The sequence below is a fragment of the Nannobrachium achirus genome (genome assembly GCF_963921795.1).
Source record: "Nannobrachium achirus genome assembly, chromosome: 15".
NCBI classification, from domain to species: Eukaryota; Metazoa; Chordata; class Actinopteri; order Myctophiformes; family Myctophidae; genus Nannobrachium; species Nannobrachium achirus.
In genome coordinates this window covers 17,490,851-17,516,784 of record NC_137822.1, presented here as the reverse complement: position 1 = coordinate 17,516,784, position 25,934 = coordinate 17,490,851, and the positions used below count along the sequence as shown (strand labels likewise).

The window sequence follows — 25,934 nt, the reverse complement described above, 5'->3', positions numbered from 1 at the left end:
CCTTACTGTATTGTACTGTATCTTCTGTACTGTACTGTACTGTACTGTACTGTACTGTACTGTACTGTACTGTACTGTACTGTACCTTACTGTGCTGTAGTGTACTGTACCTTACTGTATTGTAGTGTACTGTATCTTCTGTACTATTCTGTGCTGTACCTTACTGTGCTGTAGAGTACTGTACCTTACTGTACTGTATTGTGCTGTACCTTACTGTACCGTAGTGTACTGTATCTTCTGTACTGTACTGTATGGTAGTGTACTGTACTTTATGGTACTGTTCTGTGCCTTACTGTAGTGAACTGTAAAAGTGTTATGTAAATTCCAGATATTATTATTATTACCCTTATTATTATTATTATTCCGAGATTCCAATCTTTATCTTTATCTAATGTATCCATCTATGTATCTAGAAACAGCGCAAATTAAAAGGACTAACGTTACGTGGCTGTAATGTTTTCTTTGGGATGTACATACATGTTGATGTACCTGTAAATTAGAGCATGAGTTATGATTTATATTTTATGTCTATAAAACCTTACAATTGTTGTATTTTCCTCTGATTAGGACTCCTAACACCATCTGTTCTTTTTTTTGGCAAGTAGAAATTAATTTGGGCCTTACAGGGTTAAAAAAAATCAAAAGTATATAGAGTAGGCCTATATGTATATTTGTATACTAAGGGCCATTAAAAAAAGTAATATACAATATTATTCTTTGAAATAAATATTGTATTAGACTATCAAATGAATTGAGTAAAAGTAAATTATGATTTAAACTAATTGTTATTAATTCATTGTTTCAACATAGTGTATTCCCCAAAGTCAAATACATTATTGTTTTAATATAGCTCTGTGTATATCTTAACTCATTGAGTGCCAATCCCGAACTAGTTCGGCTTTATTATCGTATCGCAGAGTGCCGATCCCGAACAAGTTCGGCTTTAAAAAAAAAAAAAGAAAAAAATTTTTTTTTTTTTTTTTTTGAATTTTTTTTTTTTTGATTTTTTTTTTTTTTTTTTTTTTGGACCCCATCAAATCTGGTGAACATGATTTCAATCGCGATTTTGCATGTTCCACCCCCATACAACCCCATCTAACATACAGGGCAGCCATGTTTGTTTACATAACATGTAAAACATAATGGCGATTATCTCAAGAATGCCTGAACGGATTTCCAATCGGATTTTTTTGTTTGAAAGCTGTGAACAAACTGCACAAATCCACTCCAATGCAATCCAGGATTGCATTGGATTTTTTAGAGCACATTCTTCTCTGTTTTTTTCCCATGCATGAGGTGTGCAAGGTTTAATCATGGCTAAGTTGACGAAAATAAGGCTTCTAAAATGCTTGGTAGCCAATAGCTAACTTCAAGCTAACTTCATCCTCTTCCTGTACATGCACAAAGGAAAGTGTTCAGGCAAGTCATGGCTGCAGGGCTTCTGCATATACCAGCATATCTCTATGGGATTTTCTATGGCCACTGGGCGCCCTCTAGTGGTGAAAGGGGTGGCACTAAATGAGTTAAAAAAAAAAAGGAAAAAAAAAAAAAAAGTACCCTCAGCACCCCCCTTGCAGTGCCCCTGTAGCCTAACCAGGGGCTGAAACACCCTCAGCACCCCCCTTCCAGGCTGTTCAAGCGCCCCTGTAGCCTACTCTATGTCGGTTGCGAGGCTCGCCGAAGCTCGCGGAGCTGCTGCTGTAAACAGCTAAAGCTGAAGCACTGTCTTCTACAGTTTGGATCAAAGGATTTACATACTTTTCTTTCTTGCACATGTGATTTATAGGGGAGCATTTAGCAACACGGAGCACATGGACATGTAGCGCGTTTTGTAGTAAGAACGTGGGAGGCGGCGGCAGGCGGGCTTGCAAAACAAACTTTTTTGGGCACTCATTATCAAAACATGAACATTCTCGTGAAATATAATACAGCCAGACTTTAGAACGCCTCTGTTTAGACAACATGTTGGCTGCGGCGTGATTATGGATCCCACTGGGAAAGATGGATAAACACGCCCCGGACTCATTTTTGAAGCTTGTGATTGGCTGAACCGGACGTAGGGAGCGCTCCGTTGTAGTCACTTGGACCGCGCGAGGTGCACCAAAACCCAATTATCATTGCGTTTATCGTGCGCTTGCCCAGGCCTTACGGCCTGGGCATAAATATAATGATTGCATTCACCACGGCTTCGTAACGCGCGGCCGCGCGGCGCTCCGCCGGCCGCGCGGCGCTCCGCCGGCCGCGCGGCCCTGGCCCGCTCTTCGCGGGCACTCACGTGCAGGCAGTTGGAGACTTGGAGTGCGTTGTGTTTACGCCATTTGTGACGTGAATCGCGTCGCCAGACAACTAAGGATTGCGCAATATATGCCGCCTACAGGGCAAAATGTGGCGAAAAAATTGTAAACATTTTGGGATTATGAGAAGTAGAGACACATCTGAAGGTGATAAAGTTGATGTTGGGCAAGGTACATGCGTTATTGATTTTTGTATTATGTTTTTTAGACAATTGAGCAACTGCTGAACGTGGAGTTACAGATAGACAAACCAGCATACCAGCATACACACTATTTTTTTGGGGCGATCCTGATTAGGTTAGTGGGATGTTGTTTCTTTCTCCTTTCTAGTTACTGTTAGGCATATAGTCACTGTCAGGCAGAAACCCAAACCTTGTATCTCCAAGTCTCAAATTTGTAAATTAAAGTCCTACGTCATACAAAAGTGTTGCACAAAAGTAGTGAAAATAGCCGATATATAAACACAATGTGAGGCGTTGTGTGCTTGCAGATCGTCTATTTTCACTATTTTAAATTTTTCTTTTTTTAAAGGGAAGGTTTTGGACAAGTTTCCACCCGACAAGGACGATAAACATGTCTACAGGAAATGCTGGATCCTGCAAATGGATGTGCTGTTACTGACATCTTTGTGTGATTGTTTCCCAGGCATGGACTTGGACCGAGGATTCTACCGCAAAGTGGATGTTCACGACCATGCTCACTACATTGTTGCCTTCTTTGTCTTGGTGATCGGAGCTGTGGGGGTCACTGGGAATGCCCTGGTTATGTACGCCTTCTCATGGTAGGCCACATTCAGACATAACATACTGTAAGCCTGATTTGTGCTTCGTCATATGACGGATGTCGCACAACAAAAATAGCCGTTGTGTACAAGGAAACGTATTGCACCATTTGGTATGTGGACTTAAGTGCCAATACCAACATACATTACACATACACATCATGCAACACAACCAGGGGTGAGATGCCGTGGGCTCGGCGAGCCCACACTTATTTTGCTGCATGAACGCGCGCCTCATATGCACACTGGCACACACTAATTAACAATAAAAACAGCGTGCGCGAATGACGTCATGAATTTAGAGGACCCACACTTCTAAAATCCATATCACACTACTGAACACAACACAATTTGCTCATACGTATATGAAAGGACCGCAATTGTTTTAAACTTGCCACAGTGACAACTGATGAAGTGTTTAAGAAACTGAGTGCCCTACCTCAACACAAGGCCACTGGCCTTGATAAAATTCCAGCTAGATTTCTCAGAGATTCAGCCGCCACCATTGCTCCAATCATTACCCACATAATTAACCTTTCCATTGAACAGGGTCATGTCCCCCAGGACTTCAAACTAGCAAAAGTAACCCCCCTGCATAAAAAAGGTAGCAAACTAGACCCTGGAAACTACCGCCCCGTTTCCATTCTTAGCTCCATATCCAAAGTCATGGAGAAAATAGTCTACGAACAGATTGCAAAATATCTTGATGAGAATAATCTGATTTACGAGTTCCAATCTGGATTCAGAAAATCTCATTCCACTGACACATGCCTTCTCTATTTGACTGACCAAATCAAACGCGAAGCGGATGACGGCAAATATAGCGGCATGGTCATGATGGACCTCCAGAAGGCATTTGACACCGTAAATCATTCTATTCTGATTGAGAAACTAAAAGCCATCGGTCTTGACAGCGCAGCAGTGAGTTGGATGCAATCTTACCTGGTGGGGAGGGAACAGGTGGTGGAGATTAACGGTACCCTGTCCCCCCCCCTCCCAGTAAGCTGTGGTGTTCCTCAAGGTAGCATACTGGGGCCTCTGTTGTTCCTAATATACGTGAACGACATGGCATCTGCTTGCGACTGCAATCTGTTCCTGTTCGCGGATGACTCGGCTCTCCTAGTCTCGGGCAAGGACCACTTGCAGGTTGAAAAGACACTTAACTCTGAACTAAGTAAGATCTGCACATGGCTTAACGATAATAAATTATCAATTCACTTGGGAAAAACTGAGTCCATCCTCTTTGAAACAAATCATAACCTCAATAAAGTCGATAACTTCACAATCAAAGTGGGTGACAAGGTCATAACACGAAAAAACGAAATCTCTTACTTAGGATGTATCCTTGAAGCTAATCTTTCCAGCGAAAAGATGACTTCTAAAGTAATAAATAAAATCAACCAACGAACTCGCTTCCTACAGAGGATCGCCCCAATGGTCAATTTCAGCACACTGAAGACCATAGCTGGTGCAATAATCCAGCCCCTATTTGACTACGGAGTTCACGTATGGTATCGTGACGCCCCACAAGCCCTTAAAACTAAACTCCAAACAGCCCAAAATAAACTAATTAGGGTCCTGCTTACCCTTCCCTATCAGACTCACCTCACCGCTACTCACCAGTTAAGAGTGGGGTGGCTCAGAGTAGATGACAGAGTACAGCAACTTGCAATGGGCCTGGTGTACAAGATACACTACACCACTATGATACCCAAGTATCTGTCAAAATACTTTATAAACATTAAGGATGTCCATAACTACAACACCAGAGGCAGCGCCACAGATCACTTCCAACCCAGAGTCAAAACCAACAAAGGGTCAAACTCGTTTTTCTGCTATACCACCAAAATGTGGAAAGCCTTACCGAAGGCCATAAAGGAGTGTGGATCACTAGCATCCTTTAAAATTGCCCTAAAAAACCACTTACAGGCAGCAGCCGTTCGCAACTGGTAAAAAATGAACCTAGCCCAACCCTACCCTCCCCTGCCCCTTCTTTGTATATACTGTTTGTTTAGACTTACTGTTTTCTTTTTTGTTTTTCTTTACATATCTACTGCATAGTACTGTGTTCTATTTGTCTGTCATTCAATGTTATATGAGATACTTAAATGGTTTCCAGTGGAAATAAGCTTAGTCTTTTCATGGATCTCCTTTTAGTAGACCTTGTACCAGTGAACTGTACCGTCATGAAACTGTACCTTTTCCTATGCAAACTTCTAATAAAGTCTTCAATCAATCAATCAATCAATGGAAATAAGCCTCTGGCTTCTTTGAGTTTTTATCCTTTTCATAATGATGTGACAATTTGACAAAGATGTCAAAGTCTAAATCTGCAAGCTCAAAACACGTCACATTGTGAGCTTGTAAACCGTATCAGATTTTTTTATTCTGCTTTTCAATGAATGATCTTGGTAATATATTGCAGATCTTTGACTGTAGTGAGTGGTGAGAACGAAGCGTGTGCACTGTGCAGTCAGTTAGTCAGTCAGTCAGTCAGTCAGGATGCCAGTCTAGCAGTGAGAAAAAACTTTCTCCTATGGGCATGTGTCTGACATGCTTTTTGCATTAAGGTTTGACAATGTACAGCTACCCCCCCCCCCCCCCCCCCCCCATCACTCAGGCTCTTCTGTTCAACACATGTGTGTCCATTAAAACACATACACGAATACAGTATGCACTCATTGCGACCGTAGCACGCAGTTTACTTTCAGAACCATCACAGCTTGACTGTATCTGTTTGGCGATCGCATATTTCCCGGTGAACCTAAGAGCAACGGTGGGGGCTTGGGAGTGTGGGGACTGGGAAACACGCACCACAATTATTCACGTGTGGCAAGATCGCGGTTCCACTAGTTTTTTGTAGGCTATAGTGTAGGCTTAGAAGCCTTTTCAGAAGTTAATTTAATGTTTTCCATTTAATGATTTCCTTTATCCTCATCTAATCTTGCGCTAATGCACGCAACTGTTATTGCCATGTTTTAAGGCCGTGTAGGCTTTTCAGAAGTTAATTTAATGTTTTCCATTTAATGATTTCCTTTATCGTCATCTTCCGCTAATGCACGCAACTGTTTTCGCCAGGTTTTAAGGTCTTATTTTAGTTGTTTCTCATAAGCTCGCAACCCTCCCTGCCCATCGGCCCCCACCTTTGCGCACAGGTTCACCGGGAAATACGCGGTTGCATCTGTTCGACGCCCGTACGGGTAATGCAGATGCCTGACACTGTAGTTCCACTGTGACATCACAAGTGACATCACAGTGATGTCAGATACTCAGAGCAGGGATCTCCATATATGGGCATAAAAGGGATTCTGTTAGGGATCTCCATATATGGGCATGAAAGGGATTGTATCCCACATGATGCCCTGTTAGGAGAACCACACTAATAGATCCATATATGGCCAAGACAGATGGCGTTTTGCCCTTAGGCGTCTTACTGGTACTGTGTACGCACGCACACACACACACACACACACACACACACACACACACACACACACACACACACACACACACACACACACACACACACACACACACACACACACACACACATAAAGATGTCAGTGAAAAGTGGTGCCAGACCAGTTGATTTGCACAGTGGTTCGGTAAATGGAGACACAGAGACTATTGATGTGTCCTTCATTGATCGTTGGTGGTGGAGTAGGGTGGAGAGCAGGGGAGGTGGGGATGGCAGGCTTTTTTCCATAGACAATGCATCCTCCCACAACGAGTGAGAGGTGGTCTCATTCAACCAGTTCATATCAAAACACACCATGTTATAAATGGCTCTGATTTGTCTTTCAGACAGTCTTTAACCCATTTAGAACGGGTACACATTATTGTGTATCATTATTTTATGCTTCTATTGAAAAATAGCAGATATACAAGCTCACAGCGCAGCACCGAGTGCCGCGCTGCGAGCTTGTAGATCTGCTATTTTTGAGAAATCGTGAAAATTAGAATTTTGACACGATTCTATAAGTGTCTTTTGAATCCTTCTAAGGTTTTTTGAAAAACCTATGTTTCTATGACAGCAATCTGGCCAGCCATCGTCAAAGAAAAGTTCCTTTTCACTTAACTGGAGCTCAGTTAGTCTGTTCTTGAGAGACTACTATGTCAGTGGTTCTCAAACCTTTTCATGTGAAGGACCCCCAAACTGATATTTATTTGGCCACTGACCCCCATCTCAAAATATCTAGGTCCTAGGACCCCCCAGAAGCAAAATTTGAGTTACAAGCGTTCGCTTTGAAAATACATATATTCAAAGATTTGCACACATTTTCACAACTTTTTCAAAAATAGCAGATCTACAAGCTCGCAGCGCATCACTCGGTGGCACGCTGTGAGCTTGTATATCTGCTATTTTTGAAAAAGTTGTGAAAATGTGTGCAAATCTTTGAAGCATTCAATAATTCTAGGCCTAAATGGGAAAGGACCATACCGGTAGTCTGGCATGATTAGCTTCTTAGTAACAACTCAACCAGTCACCATACTTACTGTCTCTCTGTAGTAGACGATAATGTAAAAAAATGTAATAACTTCCCCCTTCAAATTATTGATGTAATACTAGTAGAGGATGTTCGGATGACTGACCAAATTGTATGAATCGATAACACAATTTGTTGCTTGCATAATGTTTTAAGTTATTACATTATTGGCTGGTTATTACATTGTTGGTTGGGTAAAAAGCAGCCAAAATTAGCGAAAATTGATGATCTGCAAGCAAGGCTATTTTCTCTGTTTTGGTGCCTGGTGCCTCAGCCAGTTAGTGCACAGATCACAGCTTCTTGTGAGTGTGACAAACTGGATTAGAATCTGTCCTGTCTCCCATATCTCCCCTCTCTTTCTGCCCTGTTCCCTGTCTCTCTACACCAGTGGTTCTCAACCTTTTCAAGCTGTGACCCCCAAAATAATCATATTTGAACTGGGGATCCCCCACCCTGACGATCACTAAGAGTTGAACCATTACACGGCTGGTTCTATTGTGAAAATAGCAGATCTACATGCTCACAACGCCTCGCAACACAATTTCTGCCTCTAATCTTTGACAATGTTTAATTTGTCATTTACGAGGTATTATTAAAAAGTCCTTAAATTTAGAAATGTGCAGATTACCCTCTATACACTTAAACGTTATGTTGGTTTGTTTACTGTTGAGTGAGAAAACAATCTTGCACATTAAGTTAATCATCTGGGGACCCCCCAAAATAATTTGGGGACCCCCCTTGGGGTCCCGACCCACAGGTTGAGAACCACTGCTCTACATAAGTTGTTTTCAACCTGTGGGCCAGGGACCACTGGTGGGCCGCAAGTGGGCCCCTTAATAATTTCCAAAGCACTATGACTGTAATGATAGTGTATAACATTAATATACAGAATATTAAAAACTATTTATGCTATTTCTTCTTTTAAACCTTGGAAGAAAAAAAAAGGTTTCTTTGTGATACCAATGAATAAGAACTATACTATGTATAAGTATACTATAAAGGTTGAATGAATACTATGTTAGTTCCATTAATCCAAGCCGAAACCCAATGGTTTGATTGACCATTCAACTAAACATGCTCTGAAAAGTCACGTGGCACACCCATCTGAGTGACCACTTGTCATATCGGCTGCCAGGTTAAGTGGTCATGCTGGGTGGCAGTGGTGTAAAGCAGTGGTTCTCAACCTTTTCAGGCCGCGACCCCCAAAATAATCACATTCGAACTGGGGACCCCCCAACCTGCAAAAACACTTGGAATTGTAGGAATTGGCATTAGTTTGACTCGATCCATTCCATTTTGACAATAGTGTAGCGTCGCGGCCGGGAGGCAAACCCGGGACCCCGATATGCCAGGTATGCGCGCTGACCAGTCAGCCAAAGTGCCAGGCACGTTGGCGAGAGCCAACGCACATACCGTATAGCCTACAGTCATCCCCTCTACCTGGAAGCGCGACCACGCGCGCCGGCCAGGATCTAAGATCGACTTTGAAACCGGGGGGTTCAAACGCAACTCAGGGGGGGGAACAGTCGTCGACTACTAGCCGGACAGGTCTACACCGCCGCTGGGGATGAATACTTCCCCTCTGTACCGCTGCCACCAATGTAGCGTCACGGCCGGGAGGTGAACCCGGGACCCCGATATGCCAGGTATGCACGCTGACCAGTCAGCTAAAGTGCCAGGCACGTTGGCGAGAGCCAACGCACATACCGTATAGCCTACAATAGCCGATCTACATGCTCACAACGCCTCGCTTTTGAGATTATCAAGTGGGCCCTGATCCAGAAAAGGTTGAGAACCACTACTCTACCCTAAAAGTATAAAATGCTAAAAAAAAGTAAAATCTGTACATTACAACATGACCCGAGCCTAACATCTTCGTGCCCTGTGTTTCAGTAACAAGAAGCTTCGTACTCCACCCAACTATTTCATCATGAACCTGGCTGTCAGTGACTTCCTCATGGCTATCACACAGTCACCAATCTTCTTTGTCAACTCACTTTACAAGGAGTGGGTTTTTGGGGAAACAGGTACCTACCTTTACCATGTATTTATATTTTATCTTTAGACATCATAAGAAAGCTTTCCCCTTTCTAGTTATGTATCAATTAGTCACGTGAAAGTGTATAATACATACTAAGTACATGTAATGCACAATATTTCATGATGTGAATGACATAAATATTTTATTTTAGACTGCATTTTACAGTGTCAGTATAGCCAGCACAAGTATGAAATACAACACAAGAGGTTATGTAACCACATCAGATTCTGTGTCTGTCCAATAAGACACATTTAACTCATCTAACTCATTTAAGCATTTCATAGTGTGCAAAATGCATACCCTTAAGGGCTTTGCACACATGCCCGTTGCGTTTTTTTTTTTTTTTTCTGTTTGCTGCATGATTAAAACGCATTGGATTTGGTGTGCAATGCTGTGCGGAATCCGAACTGCGGATCAAAAAATGAGTCATAAAAGGAGTCAATGAATTTTTACCACATGCGAAAAGATGCATGAATCGAACTGGGTTCGATCGGGAAAAAAAACACTGCCACAGCCACTTGCCGCACAGCAAATTCGGAGCAGGTGTGCATGAGGTCATAGAGAATCATAGTTTTCTTTAAAAAAAGTTAAATCGTCCGTCTTTTCCATGCGAAAAAACGCGTCTGTGTGCAAAGCCCTTTAAGGTGCTAATTTAATGAGTGTCCTACTGTAAGTCACATTGTCTGTCACATGAATTAACCACTTTCAACTTACTCTATGTGCATGTCATTATAAGCGACATTTTCGGAAAATGTCAGAAACAAACAACTTTTGTGTACAATATTATAATATATACAGCACCTATATATATAGGGCTAAAGTGTTTAAACATGCTGGTAAACATTAACAATATATCCTCCAATGAGATGAGGATTTTTTTTATAAGGACCGTGTCACATCACATCACACCCATGCAGGTTATGATGTTCGCTCTCCTCTTTGTCATCAGGGTGCAAGATGTACGCCTTCTGTGGAGCTTTGTTTGGAATCACGTCCATGATCAACTTGCTGGCTATCTCTATAGACCGCTACATTGTCATAACCATGCCCTTGCAGGCCATCCAGTGGACGTCCAAGAGACGCACCTCCATCGTCATCCTCCTGGTCTGGCTGTACTCACTAGCCTGGAGCCTGGCACCTCTCCTGGGCTGGAGTGAGTGACCCTGCTTCCTTCTGCCACAGCGGTGGTTCTCACACTCTTTCGTTTGAGACCCGAAAGAGAAATTTGATGTCTCTCCATTGAAAATAGTTGTTTTAATTATTACATTAATGACCTGCTCTGTCGTACTAGTGTGAAGGGTAAAACATATGGAAATAGCCAATCTACAAGCTCACAACTCATCGCTTCGCGATACTGAAAACCAATGAAAAGTATCAACAAGAGCTTGTGACTGACCAACTAACTGCTTGGGATCCATTGGAACAGGTTCTCTTTCCATTTCCACTTCCTGGAATGTAGTTATTTTGGACATACAAGGTTTTCTGTCCGACAGCCACAACATTTCACATTTTCACCATAACCTTCTGTCACTGTCGGACAGAAACCTTGTATCTCCAAGTTTCACAAGTTTTTTCGTAAAGTAAAGCCCTGCTTCATCATACAAGACTGTCACACAAAACTAGGGAAAATTGCCGATCTACAAGCACACTACGCGAGGCGTAGTGTGCTTGTAGATTGGCTACTTTTACTTCTTTGAATCGTTTTTAAAATGATAAATACAAAACGAACGGTTTTGGACATGCAAGGTTTCCACCTGACATCATTCCTTCATGTTGTTCTCTCTCTCTCTCTCTCTCTCTCTCTCTCTCTCTCTCTCTCTCTCTCTCTCTCTCTCTCTCTCTAGGTTCCTATATCCCAGAAGGCCTCATGACCTCATGTACATGGGACTATGTGACGTCGACTCCAGCCAATAAGAGCTACACCTTGATGCTGTGTTGCTTTGTGTTCTTCATCCCATTGGGTATCATCTCCTACTGCTACCTCTGCATGTTCCTGGCTATTCGTCGTGCTGCCAGGTATGTACACATACTGTACATACTGTACAAACTAGGGATGGGATGTTATGAAAATTTCATATCATGATTATTGTGACCAAAGAAATCGCGATTTACCATATCATCGCGATAATCAAAATATCCCCAACATCCATTATCCTTGGGTGGAACATTTGCCAAAAAATAGCAGATCTACATGCTCACAACTCGATGCGCGCTGTGACGCATTGTGAACTTGTAGATCGGCTATTTTTTTAGATTTGGGTGAATAACGTATAGGCCTATTATAAGTACGTTTTACCAATAGAGGGTTTAAATGGTATGCAGCAAATGCTCGGCAAATAAAAGGGGAATTGATCCCCAGTGCGGAGGACAATTTCACGATAAATTAAAACTCCACAATACGATTATCGTGCTTGTTCTTTATCACGATAAACGATAATATCACTTAGCGTCCCATACCTAATACAAACACAGCACAAACACACACGCCCACAGCCACACGCAGCACTCACAGTCATCATGCCTGCAATATATCATCACCTTCAATTTCAGTTGTTTATCCCGTAGCATAGGCAGTATGATTTCTCTCTCCTGATTTATATAGTTCTTCTATACAGTCAATTAGCAATGGTTGCTATTGGAAAATAGCGCTAGTTAACACTTAATTTAACAAATACAAATCTATTACATCCCCTTTTATTAAACCTGGAGAAGGTCTTGTTGATGAACACTCGTATTTTGTTTAAAAAAAAATGGAAAAAAATCAGAATCTAGCCCTTCATTTCAGCAATGGCTCAGAGACTTGGGCAACCTGCCCCATATGGAGGGAATTTGTTACTCAATTATCAAGAAAGACCACATTTCTGAAAATATGGCAGCCTCTGTTGGAAAGGTGGTCGGTCTCCTGTGACAGAGCCAGTGCTCGGGGTGGCCCCTCAAGTGCCTGAGAACAGTCCGGGTTATGTTCTTCTGAATACCATTTTAAGTTATTATCTAATGTTTTCTGTCCTTTAAGCTGTCAACTAAACGTTTTCTGTCCTTTAAGCTGTCAACTTTCTTTTTCTTTTGTCTGTTTTTTCTTTTTCTGGTGGGGGTGTATGTTTGTCCTTGTTTCTTCTTATTCAAAAGGGAAATCTGAACCATTGTCATTTGTCTGTAATCTGCAAGGTACCCTCAATAAAACTGTTAAAAATGTTAAAAAATAAAATAAAAACATTTCAATCTTGGACTAATGTGTCTTCACAATCATAGACTTCTTGTGCTTAGTAAAGCTTTCATTTTATGAAAGTGAAGCTCTCTGATATGAGCTAATTATTTTCCCTTGGATTAGAACAGTAGAGAATTTCATCAAAATGAATCAAGTACTTTAGTTTAACCACAAAATAAATTAGGCCTAAAGAGGTAAATCTATTTTTGTTCAGAAAGTGACTCACAACTAAGTATTGTGATGTTTAACACATATTCATCCATGTGATCAGAGACGTGGACAAGATGGGGAATTCAACCCTGATTCAGCAGCAATCCATCAAGACTGAATGGAAGCTTGCCAAGATTGCCTTTGTGGTCATCATAGTGTTTGTGCTCTCCTGGTCGCCGTACGCATGCGTCACTCTCATCGCCTGGGCAGGGTAAATATCATAGCAGTGGTTCTCAACCTGTGCCAAATTATTTTCATAAAGATTAAGTGTATAGAGGGTTTTTGTACATTTTTAAAGTGAGAATTTAATACCTCTAAAATGACAAATTAAACATTGGCCAAATTGTCAAATATTAGAGGAAGACATTGTGAAAATAGCAGATCTACATACTCACAATGCCTCACAAGGCAAAAAAAAGCAAAAGACGTGCTGTGATTGGCCAAAAAAAAAAGAAGACACGCTGTGATTGGCCGGAAAATGTATATTCACATACATAACACAATGACAATATACAGTATAGTACAGATTTCCTTGTTCAACCTTTCAGATATGGAAGCATCCTCAATCCCTACTCCAAAGCCGTACCTGCTGTTATAGCCAAAGCATCAGCCATCTACAACCCTTTCATCTATGCCATCATTCACTCCAAATACAGGTGAGTGTGGTTATCTTACATCCTATAACTGACCTATACAGTATAGGCTCATCAGTCATCATTCAGGCTCCATCGTGGCGGTGTGCTGTTCACCTGAGGAGGACATAGCATTCTTGCTGAGTGACACAGAGTGACAATACACTGTAAATATTTTCAACAGGGATACCCTAGCACAGAAGGTCCCCTGTCTACACTTCCTAGCCCAAACTCCCAGGAAGGATTGCATATCAGTGTCCAACAGTGAGACCTCCTTCAGGGACTGCTCACTGCTGAGAAGATCCTCCTCTGGATCTAAGATCAAATTCCAACGAGTTTCCTCCATGCATACTGCAGACACGGTGAGTTCAGCATCTGTGTTAAATTCAAAAGGTAAGATATGACCGGGGGAAACAAGCACACCACAGACATGGAACAGAATCAACAGTGTATGTTTTTTTTTTCTTTCCTTTTTGTAATTAAAATGATTTTTTTTTTCCTTCTTAATACAAAATGTGGTGATGGTACAGTGCAGCACAACAACAGATACAAATATATACAGTCAGTCCAAGATAATACAGAAATAAAAATACAAAATAATTCGATTCTGTGCATAGCTATACAAGCTCACAAGTCGCATCACATCTCATTTCTTGTTAGATTGGATAGATTTGGCGTTGAGGGAAAAAAAGAGAGGACCAAGAACAGACCTGTGGGGGACCCCAGGTCAACCTATCCTTATAACCTATAATTGGTCCTCACTAATGCTCCTAATAATATGGCACCATGTTTGAGCGTCGCTAACCGCTCGGTACATCTGGCTTTGTGTGTATGTCGATAGATAGATAGATAGATAGATAGATAGATAGATATATAGATAGATAGATAGATAGATAGATAGATAGATAGATAGATAGATAGAGTATATCCGCCCATCACACACACTGCATCATATAAGCCATACTGTGTATACTATCCTTAAGTTAATACTTGTATAGTTATCAAAATACTTTGTAAATTGATTTTACAAATGATTATGGCTATACTATAATAAAGGCTAAAATACTGTTGCATGCACACACACACACATACTGGTACACACAACAGATTAGCAGATATACAGATATACCACAGTTTCACTAATAACTTATTCATTTAGTTTGACATCCATGTCTTCTACAGCAGGTGTGGAGTGATGTAGAGCTAGACCCCATACAACAGCAAGGAAATACTCTCAGATCTGGCCAGTCCCTGGGAGGACTTCTGATGAAGAAGGAGCACAGGTTTTCAGTTCAGTGGATCAGGACAAAGCGCAGCCAAAATAAGGATCAGGTAAGGTCATCAGAATATATCATATGATGTAGGGTTTTCTTTTTAATCATGTAAAAGCAGTTAGATGTTTTAGGTGAAAGTAAGGGTATAATGACCACACTGACTATAAGCCTGATTGTGTGATACGCAGCCCCTATTATCTAAAAGCCAAAAAGGCAGTTGGCAACCAAAGCCAGGCAAACCTACACTAAAGTACAGAACTACTGTACCACGTCAGGATTTATACTTTGTCATACATGACTGTGTTGTGTGCAGAAAATAGCCAATCTACAAGCTCACAATGTACAAGCTTTTAGGTCGGCTATTTTTGGTGTGCATCAAGAGCGTTTGACAGAGCATAAATTAAGCATCTCTAGGGTTCTAGTCTAGAATAATCTCCCATAAAGAGTATGGATATGGTACTAAGGTGTTTCAGCAGATCTGGGAACGGGGTCTCTGACCTTAGTTTGCCTGGATTTTGACATCATGCTTTAGAAAAGAGGGTTAGGGTTAGGGTTGTGTGTGTTCATATTGGTCAGTTACGTTATGTCTCAATTAATCCTTCACTCAGCATGTGCCATTTTTAAAACTAAAAACCTTTTGCCTTCTTGATTTCACTGCATTTTTTCCCTTCTCAGTTTGCCGCCCCAGACCGAGGGACAATGAGCAGGCGTGACCACGACCGGGCGTCTGGTGCCGCCAATGAGGCCACCGTGTCGCTCCTTCCTGTCAGCGAGGAGGGACGGAGAGCGGAAGACATAACGGAACAGTATGTAGCGAAGGAGGGCGAATGTCCGCTGACAGAAACCCCACCAACAGAGGAGGAACATAGGAATGTCACGCAGGGCCCCTCTGGGTCAGGGTCCCCGGACGATGAGGAACGCAAGGACGCCTGTGCCACCGTCAGTCCTGTGTCTGAGAGCAGTCTCCCGGAGGACGCCTTATGTAACGGGGAAAAATTGAATTGCTTGAATTGCTCTCCTGAACTGCTGGAGTCAGTCGAAAGATTTCTCTCCTGAAACATCAGGAAGCTAAACGGCGAACATGTGTGTATGTGCAGTGCAGTACTGTACACAGTATCTGAATGAATGGTTAGGTTGGAAATCAGTTGATATTCTTACCTTTCATTGAACCGGGAAGTACGGCATGTACCGCAATCGAATGCAAAACAAGTGTTTACAGCGATGTTTGCCTCAAGTGTCACTCAAGTATGAAATTGGGCTGAAGTGGTAGAAGTTGCAATCCATAACTTCACCATAACTACCACTCTGCCAATGAGAGATGCCTGCAGAGATGGCATCCCTGCTGGGTCTGGGAAGATATTGCACGAGCATGAGCTTCAGGCAGTACTAGTTGTCAACCAGCACTGTACTGTAGGTGAACCTGACACATGGGGTCTAGATTTCTCAGTGGAAGAGTAGGAGGACCAGCTCCAACCACTACAGATGTGTTAGTTATATTGTATTACTATACCATACCGGTTTGTTGAAACATTTCAACATTTAATTCATAAAAATTATAATGAAGCTTTAAGAAACAGGTCCTTTGCATTATTACTATGCAACGGGTAAACTGAAGAAACAACTAGAACTGCACTCTGTCGAGGTGCCAACTTGCGCCTTGTGCACAAGTAGGCCATGTATGACCTACTTGAGACTCCAGCAGAGTGCGCCATGAGGTACGCTCACCACTGGCATCGCCACTGGCATCAACAGGCTTAAACAAAGAAGATCACAGACATACATACCCAGCCGATCGCAGTACTTACGCGCTCTGCTCGTGCAAGTAATAATAACTGACCTTTGGCCATCCAATACTAGTAAGACGCCCTAAGGGCGAGAAGCTAGGGCGAGGTCGCACTGAGACACAATATGTCCATATATGGGCATTCCAAGATATGGGCTTAATATTGATGATATCAGGGATCTCCATATACAGTATGGGTATAAAAGGGACAAGGATGGCCATATATGGAGCGCATGACATGAGGCGTGACTGACTGACATGAGGCAGAGGTTTTGATACTAACTGCTCTCTTCGGACGCATCACACATCCTCTCTGTTCTATCATGTATACTAATTTATTGGGAGAACACTTTTTAAAGCCATGTCATGAATGCCATTAAGAAGCAACTTGAACAACTGACAGTTTTGTTGATCTGCATTTTTATCCTTATTCCCCTCTGCGTATCCTATTAATCCAATGGACGTGTGTACTGTAAGACTCTGTGAGAGCAGTAAGGTTCAGGTTTCTGAACCACGTTACCTTAAAAAGCCCTCTTCATCTGGACTAAAAGTAAAATGATCACATAATCACACGCTACACCTGCTAGAAATGTTCAAATATTGTGAGGCCACTAAACAACAGCTTTCTTACTTTCAAACCCTCAACAAGTCCCACTTTGAACTCTCCTCCTTTTGAACTTGTGCTTTTGATTTCAGAATGTCTTGCACGGTTTGGTTCATCCTGTTATGTAATGGTGCTCTAACAGTGTGCACTCGCTGCTTCCACAAATGAGAACTACTACACTTCAGTGGCTCCATGGCCTCCTGGCTTGTCTTAGGACATTAGACGGCTGGGTTTCCCATCAGCTTAGTAGTCATGTATTAAAGTGGCACACAGGCAGCTGAAGGCAAGCAAAGTCAAGCTGTGTCATATACAGCAGAATGTAAAGCTGCATCTTACATCTACAAAACATGAACCCTGGCACCCCTATTCTAGACATGGACATTCTGTGAAAATAGTACTGTACAAGCTCACAATGCATCTCAGCGTGTGAGCTTGTAGATCTGTAGATCTAGTAGAGGGAAAAAGGAGGGCATCATTTAGCCCCTGGCTGGGAGACCCTGGTTAAAGGAACTCAAACTGTTTACTGTTACTGTTTCAAACTGTTTACAGTATCCACCCTGATGGTGTGGGGTTTCTCACCCGCTAGTATGACTCCTACTTATTTATTTTATACGCTCCAAGTGGCTTCGAGAGCTCACACGCTCTCTGGTCTCGGATCTTCCAAAAGCAAATCCCTGTTCCAGAAGCATCTGTTTGCAGCACAAAGGGTTTGTCAAAGTCAGGTGACACCGGTTCCTCACGCAAAGTTTCAGGGCCTGGAATGCCTTTTCTGCCTGAGCAGCAACAGGCTGCTGATCAGAGCGGAGATGCAACCGTAGAGAAGTTGTTGATCCATTTTTTGCTGTATGATACTAAACTTAGGTACGCCGTACCTGTCTTTTTGCAATCTGGCTAACCATCGTCAAAGAAAAGGGGAAAACAGCACCCTCTCTGTTTTGTTCCTTAGCATCAGAGAGTCTGTTCTTGAGAGATTAGTCTTTTTTTGTTACGGGACGCGGGTAACTCCAAAACCTCTCCACCTTTCGAGTTTGCTGCTTGACACACCCCCAACCAATAGCGGTGGCCTACTGTAGGTAATCTGTCTCTTGGAGTCTGCATTTTCTCAGCCCAGCTTGTCTGAGCACCCCCATTACTGCTTTGAGGTGAAGTAGTTGCTCTGACCACGTGGAGCTGTGGACGATGATGTCATCTAGGTATGCAGCTGCGTAGGATGGGGCCGAAGGATGCAGTCCATCGTTCGTTGAAAGGTCTCCAGGGCACCACATGGACACTGAATGGCAGGATGTTGTACTGGTACAAGCCACCTGGGGTGGAAAGGTGGTCTTTGGGCGGCCTCTAGCAGTGTCAGGGGACCTTGCCATTTCTAGGGTACTGATAAAGTGAGCCGGACCTAGTATTTCAATTAGCTAATTCTCACGTGGCTTTGGGTAGGCTTCAAATACAGTAGGGAGGCATTATTCAGCTTCCTAAAATATTACTATGGGGTTCGACCAGGGAATCTGTTCAAGGCTCTTCGATAACCCCTCGTTCAAGCATATTCTTTACCTTCTTTACACAGCTTTTGCAGCTTGCACAGCTTTTTGCACCACTTAATTGCACAGCAAGAGTTGGTCCCAATTCTTACCATCGAAATCTACATGTATCATCTTCTTTCAGCATCTGCTTCAGCGTACGGTTAGAGCACTTTTTTACCTTGGCCAGTAGAAGAGCCCCAACAGTCTGTAATAAGTCTTTTGGACAGCAAGGCGGGCCCCCATTTGGTGCGTGTGTACTAAGAACAGTACTCAGGAGACAAAGTATTTAGGTACCAACAATTGCTCTACGACTATGTCATCCCCCCTAAGTCTTTAGCACTCTGTATAATAGTCATTCTTACATTATAAAGCATACTCACCCCCTCACAGCGCTGGTCATTGATGACGGACACATTTGTCCGGGCGAGCTCGATTTGGGTCTTTCCACTGTGCCCTGGAGAACTCGCCTGGACTGGCGCACCTCCAGCTGTGTAAAATGAGTGTTGTGTTGCACATGGTACATGTGCACAGTGCAAAACAGTGCAGTTGCTGCTGGCAGACAGTCTCAACTCCATGCTTTTATTCTCAACCAATCACATACTCACTTAATAATAGAGCGCCCTATTTAAATGCTCATTCCTTACTTGCGATTTGCTGCTGCCTACTGCTGTCTGTGCTGCTGCTGCTTTAAAACTTGCTGCTCACCCTCCACCACCACAGCTAGCACCTGTGGTTTTGGATCTACATTAATGTACTTTGTGTCCCTATCGGTAGGGACTCGGGAGATAATGTGCTTTCTCGGTAGTCGGTACCTAAATGCAGTTCCAATTCTTGGCCAAACCAAAACAAATATTGCTAATTTTATATTCAATAAAAATATTTTATCCATTCATGAGTTGTCTTGACTGAACTATAATAATTATTTTTGTATACTGTAATTGTTAAATAGGTCTGTATACTGATAATACATGTTTTCCATGCAGCAAACAACATACAGAGTACAAATTAGGCTTTTTATCCAGTGCTTAATATGGTCTCCCACTTGCCACCTGACATCTTAGAATTAGATTTACACTTGCTTCAAACATAGGCTAATCTATTAGTTGACCACTAGAGGGCAGGCCGACACGGCCATGAGCTTGCAGTATGGTTTATTGTAGGCCTTCATTTTATTTTATTAAAAAGATAAGCTTATAATCCATTTCACAAGCAATAATCTTAAATAGTGGGTGGTGTCACTAATGTCAGCTTTCTAATCTCCGATTATAGGATTATATTAGGCCTCTTCTCAAAAAATCAAATGATGAGAAAATTGCTTTTGGCTGCCTTGGATGTGTGACTGAAAATTAATCGGCCTACTGATTTGTTAGATTTAGTGTTTCCCAGCTCTTGATTTTTTGGTGATTATTGTATAATGTTCCCTCAATTCAGAACAGTATAGGCTACAGTAGGAGCTAGTAAGTCTATAAAGTATCATTGGGCAACTAAGCCTACTCACAATCATATTTACTTGAGTTTTGGGGTAAAAGTAGCCTACTTTACTTGAGTATTGGTATTGCTGGATACCAAATGACTTTCACATTATATTTCAAAGATAAACGTTTTTACTCCATTACATTTCTATGAAGAAAGAGTAGGCTCTCAACATGTTGATGCAAAGCATTGTGAGCTTATCTGCTATTTTCATTATTATTTGTTGGTTTTGCTTAATAATGCATAATATATTTGAAAGAAAGAATTTATTTCCTTTTCAAGGCCAAAGTAATACTTGGTATTTTTTAAGCAAATACTCCAGTGGCCTTAAAGGGGTATTCCACTTTCAAAAAAACTTTTGGTCATTTTATCATCTAATCAGGCTTTTATGAACACCCTGAACAGTTTTTAATTTGCTTGATTCAATATTTAGATATTTGATGTAAATGTTATCGGGCCCTCCAGGCCCAGTTCCTCTCCATGCACATACACACCCATTGTAACTTCAAACTCAATTTTAACCATTATAGATTCATTAAAAACACCCATTATTTTTTCTGGTGACTCATAATACCCTCCTAATACGTGAGCAGGCCGTGTTTTTTCAATAACCTTTTTCATTTATTTGTAATAATTATTTTGGAAAATGGAAAAAATTAAATACAATAAAATATTATTAAAAATAAATTAAAAGAATTATCGGAAAAACACGGCCTGCTCACGTATTAGGAGGGTATTATGAGTCACCAGAAAAAATAATGGGTGTTATTAATTAATCTATCATGGTTAAAATGGAGTTTGAATTTACAATGGGTGTGTATGTGGAGGCCTCCTGCAGGAGGAGGGCCTGGTAACATTTACATCAAATATCTAAATATTGAATTAAGCAAATTAAAAACTGTTCAGAGTGTTCATAAAAGCCTGACTAAACACTAAAATGACCAAAAGTTTTTTTGAAAGTGAAATATCCCTTTAACCTAATTCAAGTAGGCTACGCATAAGTACAACAAATTTGACCAGAGAAACCTCCACATAGTTGAACTAGAAGCAGTGCTCTTCCGAGCACAGGTCTCCACCAGGCCGTGCATCCTGGTGGTGCTACTGTATAATAGGCCAATGTAAAAAGGGTGGCATATGTTCTTCACCTTAGATCTTTCATGGCAATCGGACGCTGCATGCATGATTTGAAGCATTGTGTTCCAAAAATGTGTTTTGCTAAAGTCTACCTAATGGTGGAGCTATAACAGGCCAATGTGAAAAAGGTAGCATTTGTTCCTTGACCTAGTGGGAATATGTGTGGCAAATTTCACGGTAATCGCAACATGCGTTGATGACTTGAGGCATTTTGTTCAAAAGCGGAGCAATCCTGCAAACTTTGGAAGCTAATTAGCCAATCAGGATGGAATATGAAATATCAGACTGATCGGACTTGATCACATGACTATAGAGATACTGTGTACCGATTTGCGTGATTTTTGCATAAAATCTCAAGGAGTAATATCCAAAAATGTGTTTTACATATGTCGGCCCAAAGGTGGCGCTATAAAAGGCTGATGTGAAAAATGTAGGGCAAAGGTTTATCCTTAGCCTCTAGTCTAGGGAGTGCGCTTACAAAGTTTGGAGTTATAGGTAAAACCACGAATCGGCCTGTTATAGCGCCGCCATGAGGCTGATTTAAAAAAAAATAAGTGGCATTTCTTCCTCGGCCTAGTGGGAACGTGTGTGCGCGATTTCATGATAATTGCACTTTGCGTTTGTGATTTGAGGCATTTTGTTCAAAACGGCTCAATCCTACAAACTTTGGAAGCCAATCTTAGCCAATCAGGATGGAATATGCAAAATCAGACAGATCTGTGTCGATCACATGACTGTCGAGATACTGCCTACCGATTTGTAGGATTTTTGGACAAAATCTGTAAGAGTAGTGCACAGAAATGTGTTTTGCGAACATCGGCCACTAGGTGGCGCTAGAAAAGGCCCATTTGAAAAATTTAGGGCAGAGGTTCTAGATTGGCATCCAGGGAATGTGTGTGCTCACTTTGGCAGCGACCGTGCCAACGGCGACTGAGATTAGGTGCTCACAAACTGCGAGGACGCACGGACGGACGGACGGACGGACGGACGCACGCACGGACGGACGGACGGAGGGGAAAACATACTCTCCCCCATGCCTTCGGCTGGTGGAGACAATGATAAATAATAATTCATTTGACCAGGAGTAGTAGGCTAGCTAGCTCCTAGTTTGGAAAATCATGTACAAGAGTCAGTTAGTTCATTATTGTAGTACATTATTATGCACAGGAGGTGGCAGTGTTGCACACATTTCGCCTTACACTGCATTGACTAAGACTCCAAGACAGAATGGAGTTGAATACTTATATTTAATGGTTATTCCATGAGATGGGTGCAATATGTTTCTGTTTTAAATAAAGTAACCTATTTGATATTGCACAACTTAAAACACTTTAAACTTATGCATTACATCATGCTTTGCAAACTTCAGGTCTATCTCTTTTGAAAACCACTGCGCAATAGAAGAAAAAGGCCATGGTGTCATAGTCATAAAAGGGTTCCTCTTGCATTTCACTCAATAGATTATTAGATAGTCTATGCAAGTGGAACTTTGGCCTAACATTGTCTTCCTATAGCCTACCAGAACTGTAGCTCTTGAACACATAAGAACTTTGTCTTGTCTGCCATGCTGTGCCAACTGCCAAGTGCCATGTTGTGTTCTGACACACTTGATAGAGAGGCCATGGAGGGACAAGTCAACAGCCTGGAGTTGTAGCATAAACAGTCTATTCTCACTCTCAGAGATAGACATAGGCCTACCAGTATTAAATGGGGGTCGATCCTGCCAATAGTCTACCTAATGCGTCTGGGAGTCCTTGAAATTAAAATGGTTGATTTGAGAATCACTGCTATAAATCTTCCCTTTACGGATTCCTGGCATATCTTTTCAAATGGAGGGTCCGCGGGCTAATAAGTGTGTCAATTTGGGGGTCATGAAAAAGTTCGAGAACCCCTGATACGCTACTGCTGCATTGTTGGGCTTGTGTCGTGCAGTGAAGCGCACCACATGCCCGGCCAGGCTGCTCAGGCTGCTACACATTACAACCCCTCCTCCGGGCTGTCAGATGCATGGGGGAGGGTTTTATGCGGAAGTCCCAGTTCCGTTCAGTTCAGTTCACTCCCAAACTCTGAGGTACGACGGTCGCACACACCACACGCTCCTCTATCTCAACACCAGACCCGGCTTTACATAGCAAGGTGAGTTGTGAACATATGTGAGTCAGATGCATGGATACTAGTAATGACTGGGGAACCGTTAGTTAGACACATAACTTTGGAGTCACTTTCACTTCTTTCTGCTAGAAAGTTCCACAGTTCACAATTAAATGAACAAGAGTATGAGAGAATGGTGCGTCTTGTGATGGTTTAAATTATTATGCTTTTCAAAACGAAGTTATACCGTCTATACTAACCTATGCACGAAAATATTATACAAAATACAAATACCAGAATATTTTAGTCACACCCACCACAAACGCGCCCATAGTCGCGCTAGAGGGCTGAAAGCCTCAGGTAGCCTTCTGTACCTTTTCTAGGGAGAAGCTGTCACATGGCCATAGTTGTCACTTGTAATGACTGTAGGCCTAACTGAAACAAACAAAAAAGTTGCAGTTGCACCATATGCAAAGTGTGTGTCTTATTTATAATATACATTATATATTTTTTGTTTGTATTCTGCATTTTCTATTCTCAAAATGAAATGTAGGGCCTAAACATCTTATTAGATTTTTTTAATAGGCCTGCTGTATAAATTGGTTAAAACATTTACAAAAAGAAAAGACAGCTGTACTGTGAGGAGCTAAATAACATAATGATTAGCTCAAATTCTATATTCATGACACAGGGAAATCACTGACATGGGACAATATTGCCATACTGCAAAATTTAAATGGCAATATGTTATAATGCTACTGTATTGTCAAAGTAGTTTATGTATGTTTAATCTGTGATCAATCTGAAATAAAATATAAAAACTAATAATAAAGGCATTTTCAAGTAAGACTTTATCATTAGAAAACACAGATCATTAAGGAAGATAACTTTATAGCATTTTGTAAAAAAAATTGACAACTGACACCAGGGCTCATCCACTAACTGGCATACTACCGTTGCACCACGGACCAAAGTTCATCTTTTCAGCTGAGACAGTTTAGATCACACACAGTGTGGGAACTTACTAAAAGGTGTGTCTAATCATGTCTAGTACAGTATGCATGAGATCATTAGCCTGGAAAACAAGCAGGGACATGAGATGGGGTTAATCTCGTTCTCTCTGTTATGAAGATTTGAACGAAGTAATGTGGGCATAGTTGTAAGTGAAGTATATAGTATGACTCCCAACTAAAGATCTAATGAAATTGTACTTTATTTTTATTTTATTTTATTTTTACTTGCATACTCACATTGATGCCACGTTGATGTCTATAAATGGGGGGAAACAAATCTGTGTTGTCCAAATGCAGTTTTTTTTAAGCCGTTTTATGTTGTATTGTTCATAGGTTAAATAGTGGATAATGGCTTGCCTTTCAAGAGCAGAAGTTCATGCCCCAAAGCCACTGAAAAGGAACTTTTGAAATAGAGCAGTGTCAAAGTCAGATAAACTTGGTGACTTGAACTCTGACTCACAGCTTCCTTATGAGGTTAGGAATTCAATAGTCTTGTAAGCTATGATTCAGCCAGCTTCGGTGTCAAAGAATCATTGTTGCTACTGGACTGTGATTTCTGTGAGGATTTGTAGAGCTTTGTTTGTTATAATTTGACTTGGTAGGATTAGCCGTTGTGCTGCATGATTCCTTTTGTCATTGTTGAAAGAGTAGTCTTGTAATCCATATCACCTCACTAATCCATTACAATGTTACACTGTTGACAGATTGAATACACAACGGTTTGTGTTCCAACTTCTTTCAGCCATAGTCAGCTGTCTGTTTATGTAGACCTTGTAATTTTCACTGAAACTAAATAACACCTCAACTCTTGGTCACCTTATACGGTGACATGGCTATCTGTCTCACTTAGAGTTTAGAGAGTTCAAATATTGTGTGTGTGCGTGCATACGCGCAGTCGCGCACGCGTGTGTGTGTGTCTGTGTGTGATTATGATTGTGAGTTGGAGTCATGGGTTGTATGCTGCATAGGTGCCACACCCCGCCATCACCCTTTAATATAAAGCTTGTCCTGGCCTCTTTAAAAGAGAATGCTCTACTCCAGGTGTGATGATGTAAATAAGACAGCCAGTGGGCATGCATAGATAGTGTGTGTGGGTGTGAGTGTGTGAGTGTGAGTGTGAGTGTGAGTGTGTGCGTGTTCAGGTGACAGGCTGTAGCAGGTGTTATTAGTGCCCCAGGGGTATGGTCATGCTAGAGTTTTGCAACAGGAACATGACTTACAGCCCACAAATGGCGTGGCTCTTCAATGACAAGGCACAATTACTCATGAAATACTCACCAGAGGAGACACGTTTTTACTGTTTTACTGCCCACCGCAAACGCATTGAAATGGTGAGAACTTAGCTGATCTGGAGGCTATGGGGAAACATCCATGATGACATGTTTACTCACCTCTTTT

General features: G+C 41.6%; 2 protein-coding genes across 3 annotated transcripts in view; both read left to right on the top strand.

Moving 5' to 3' along the window:
- Nucleotides 1-2,941: 2,941 nt before the first annotated feature.
- Nucleotides 2,942-25,692, top strand: opn4xa (opsin 4xa; the record flags this gene model as incomplete). Its single annotated transcript, XM_080743436.1, has 10 exons — nt 2,942-3,075; nt 9,456-9,589; nt 10,553-10,756; nt 11,448-11,619; nt 13,080-13,229; nt 13,567-13,674; nt 13,835-14,012; nt 14,836-14,982; nt 15,600-15,906; nt 25,679-25,692. The coding sequence occupies 10 exons, from the start codon at nt 2,942-2,944 to the stop codon at nt 25,690-25,692; spliced, it is 1,548 nt and encodes a 515-aa protein (XP_080599562.1).
- Nucleotides 23,499-25,934, top strand: part of pdlim5b (PDZ and LIM domain 5b) — a 90,773-nt gene continuing 88,337 nt past the window's right edge. For both annotated transcript variants that reach the window (XM_080743253.1, XM_080743252.1), the window contains exon 1: nt 23,499-23,568. The gene's annotated coding sequence lies outside the window, so the exon portion shown is untranslated. The remainder of the gene's footprint in view (nt 23,569-25,934) is intronic.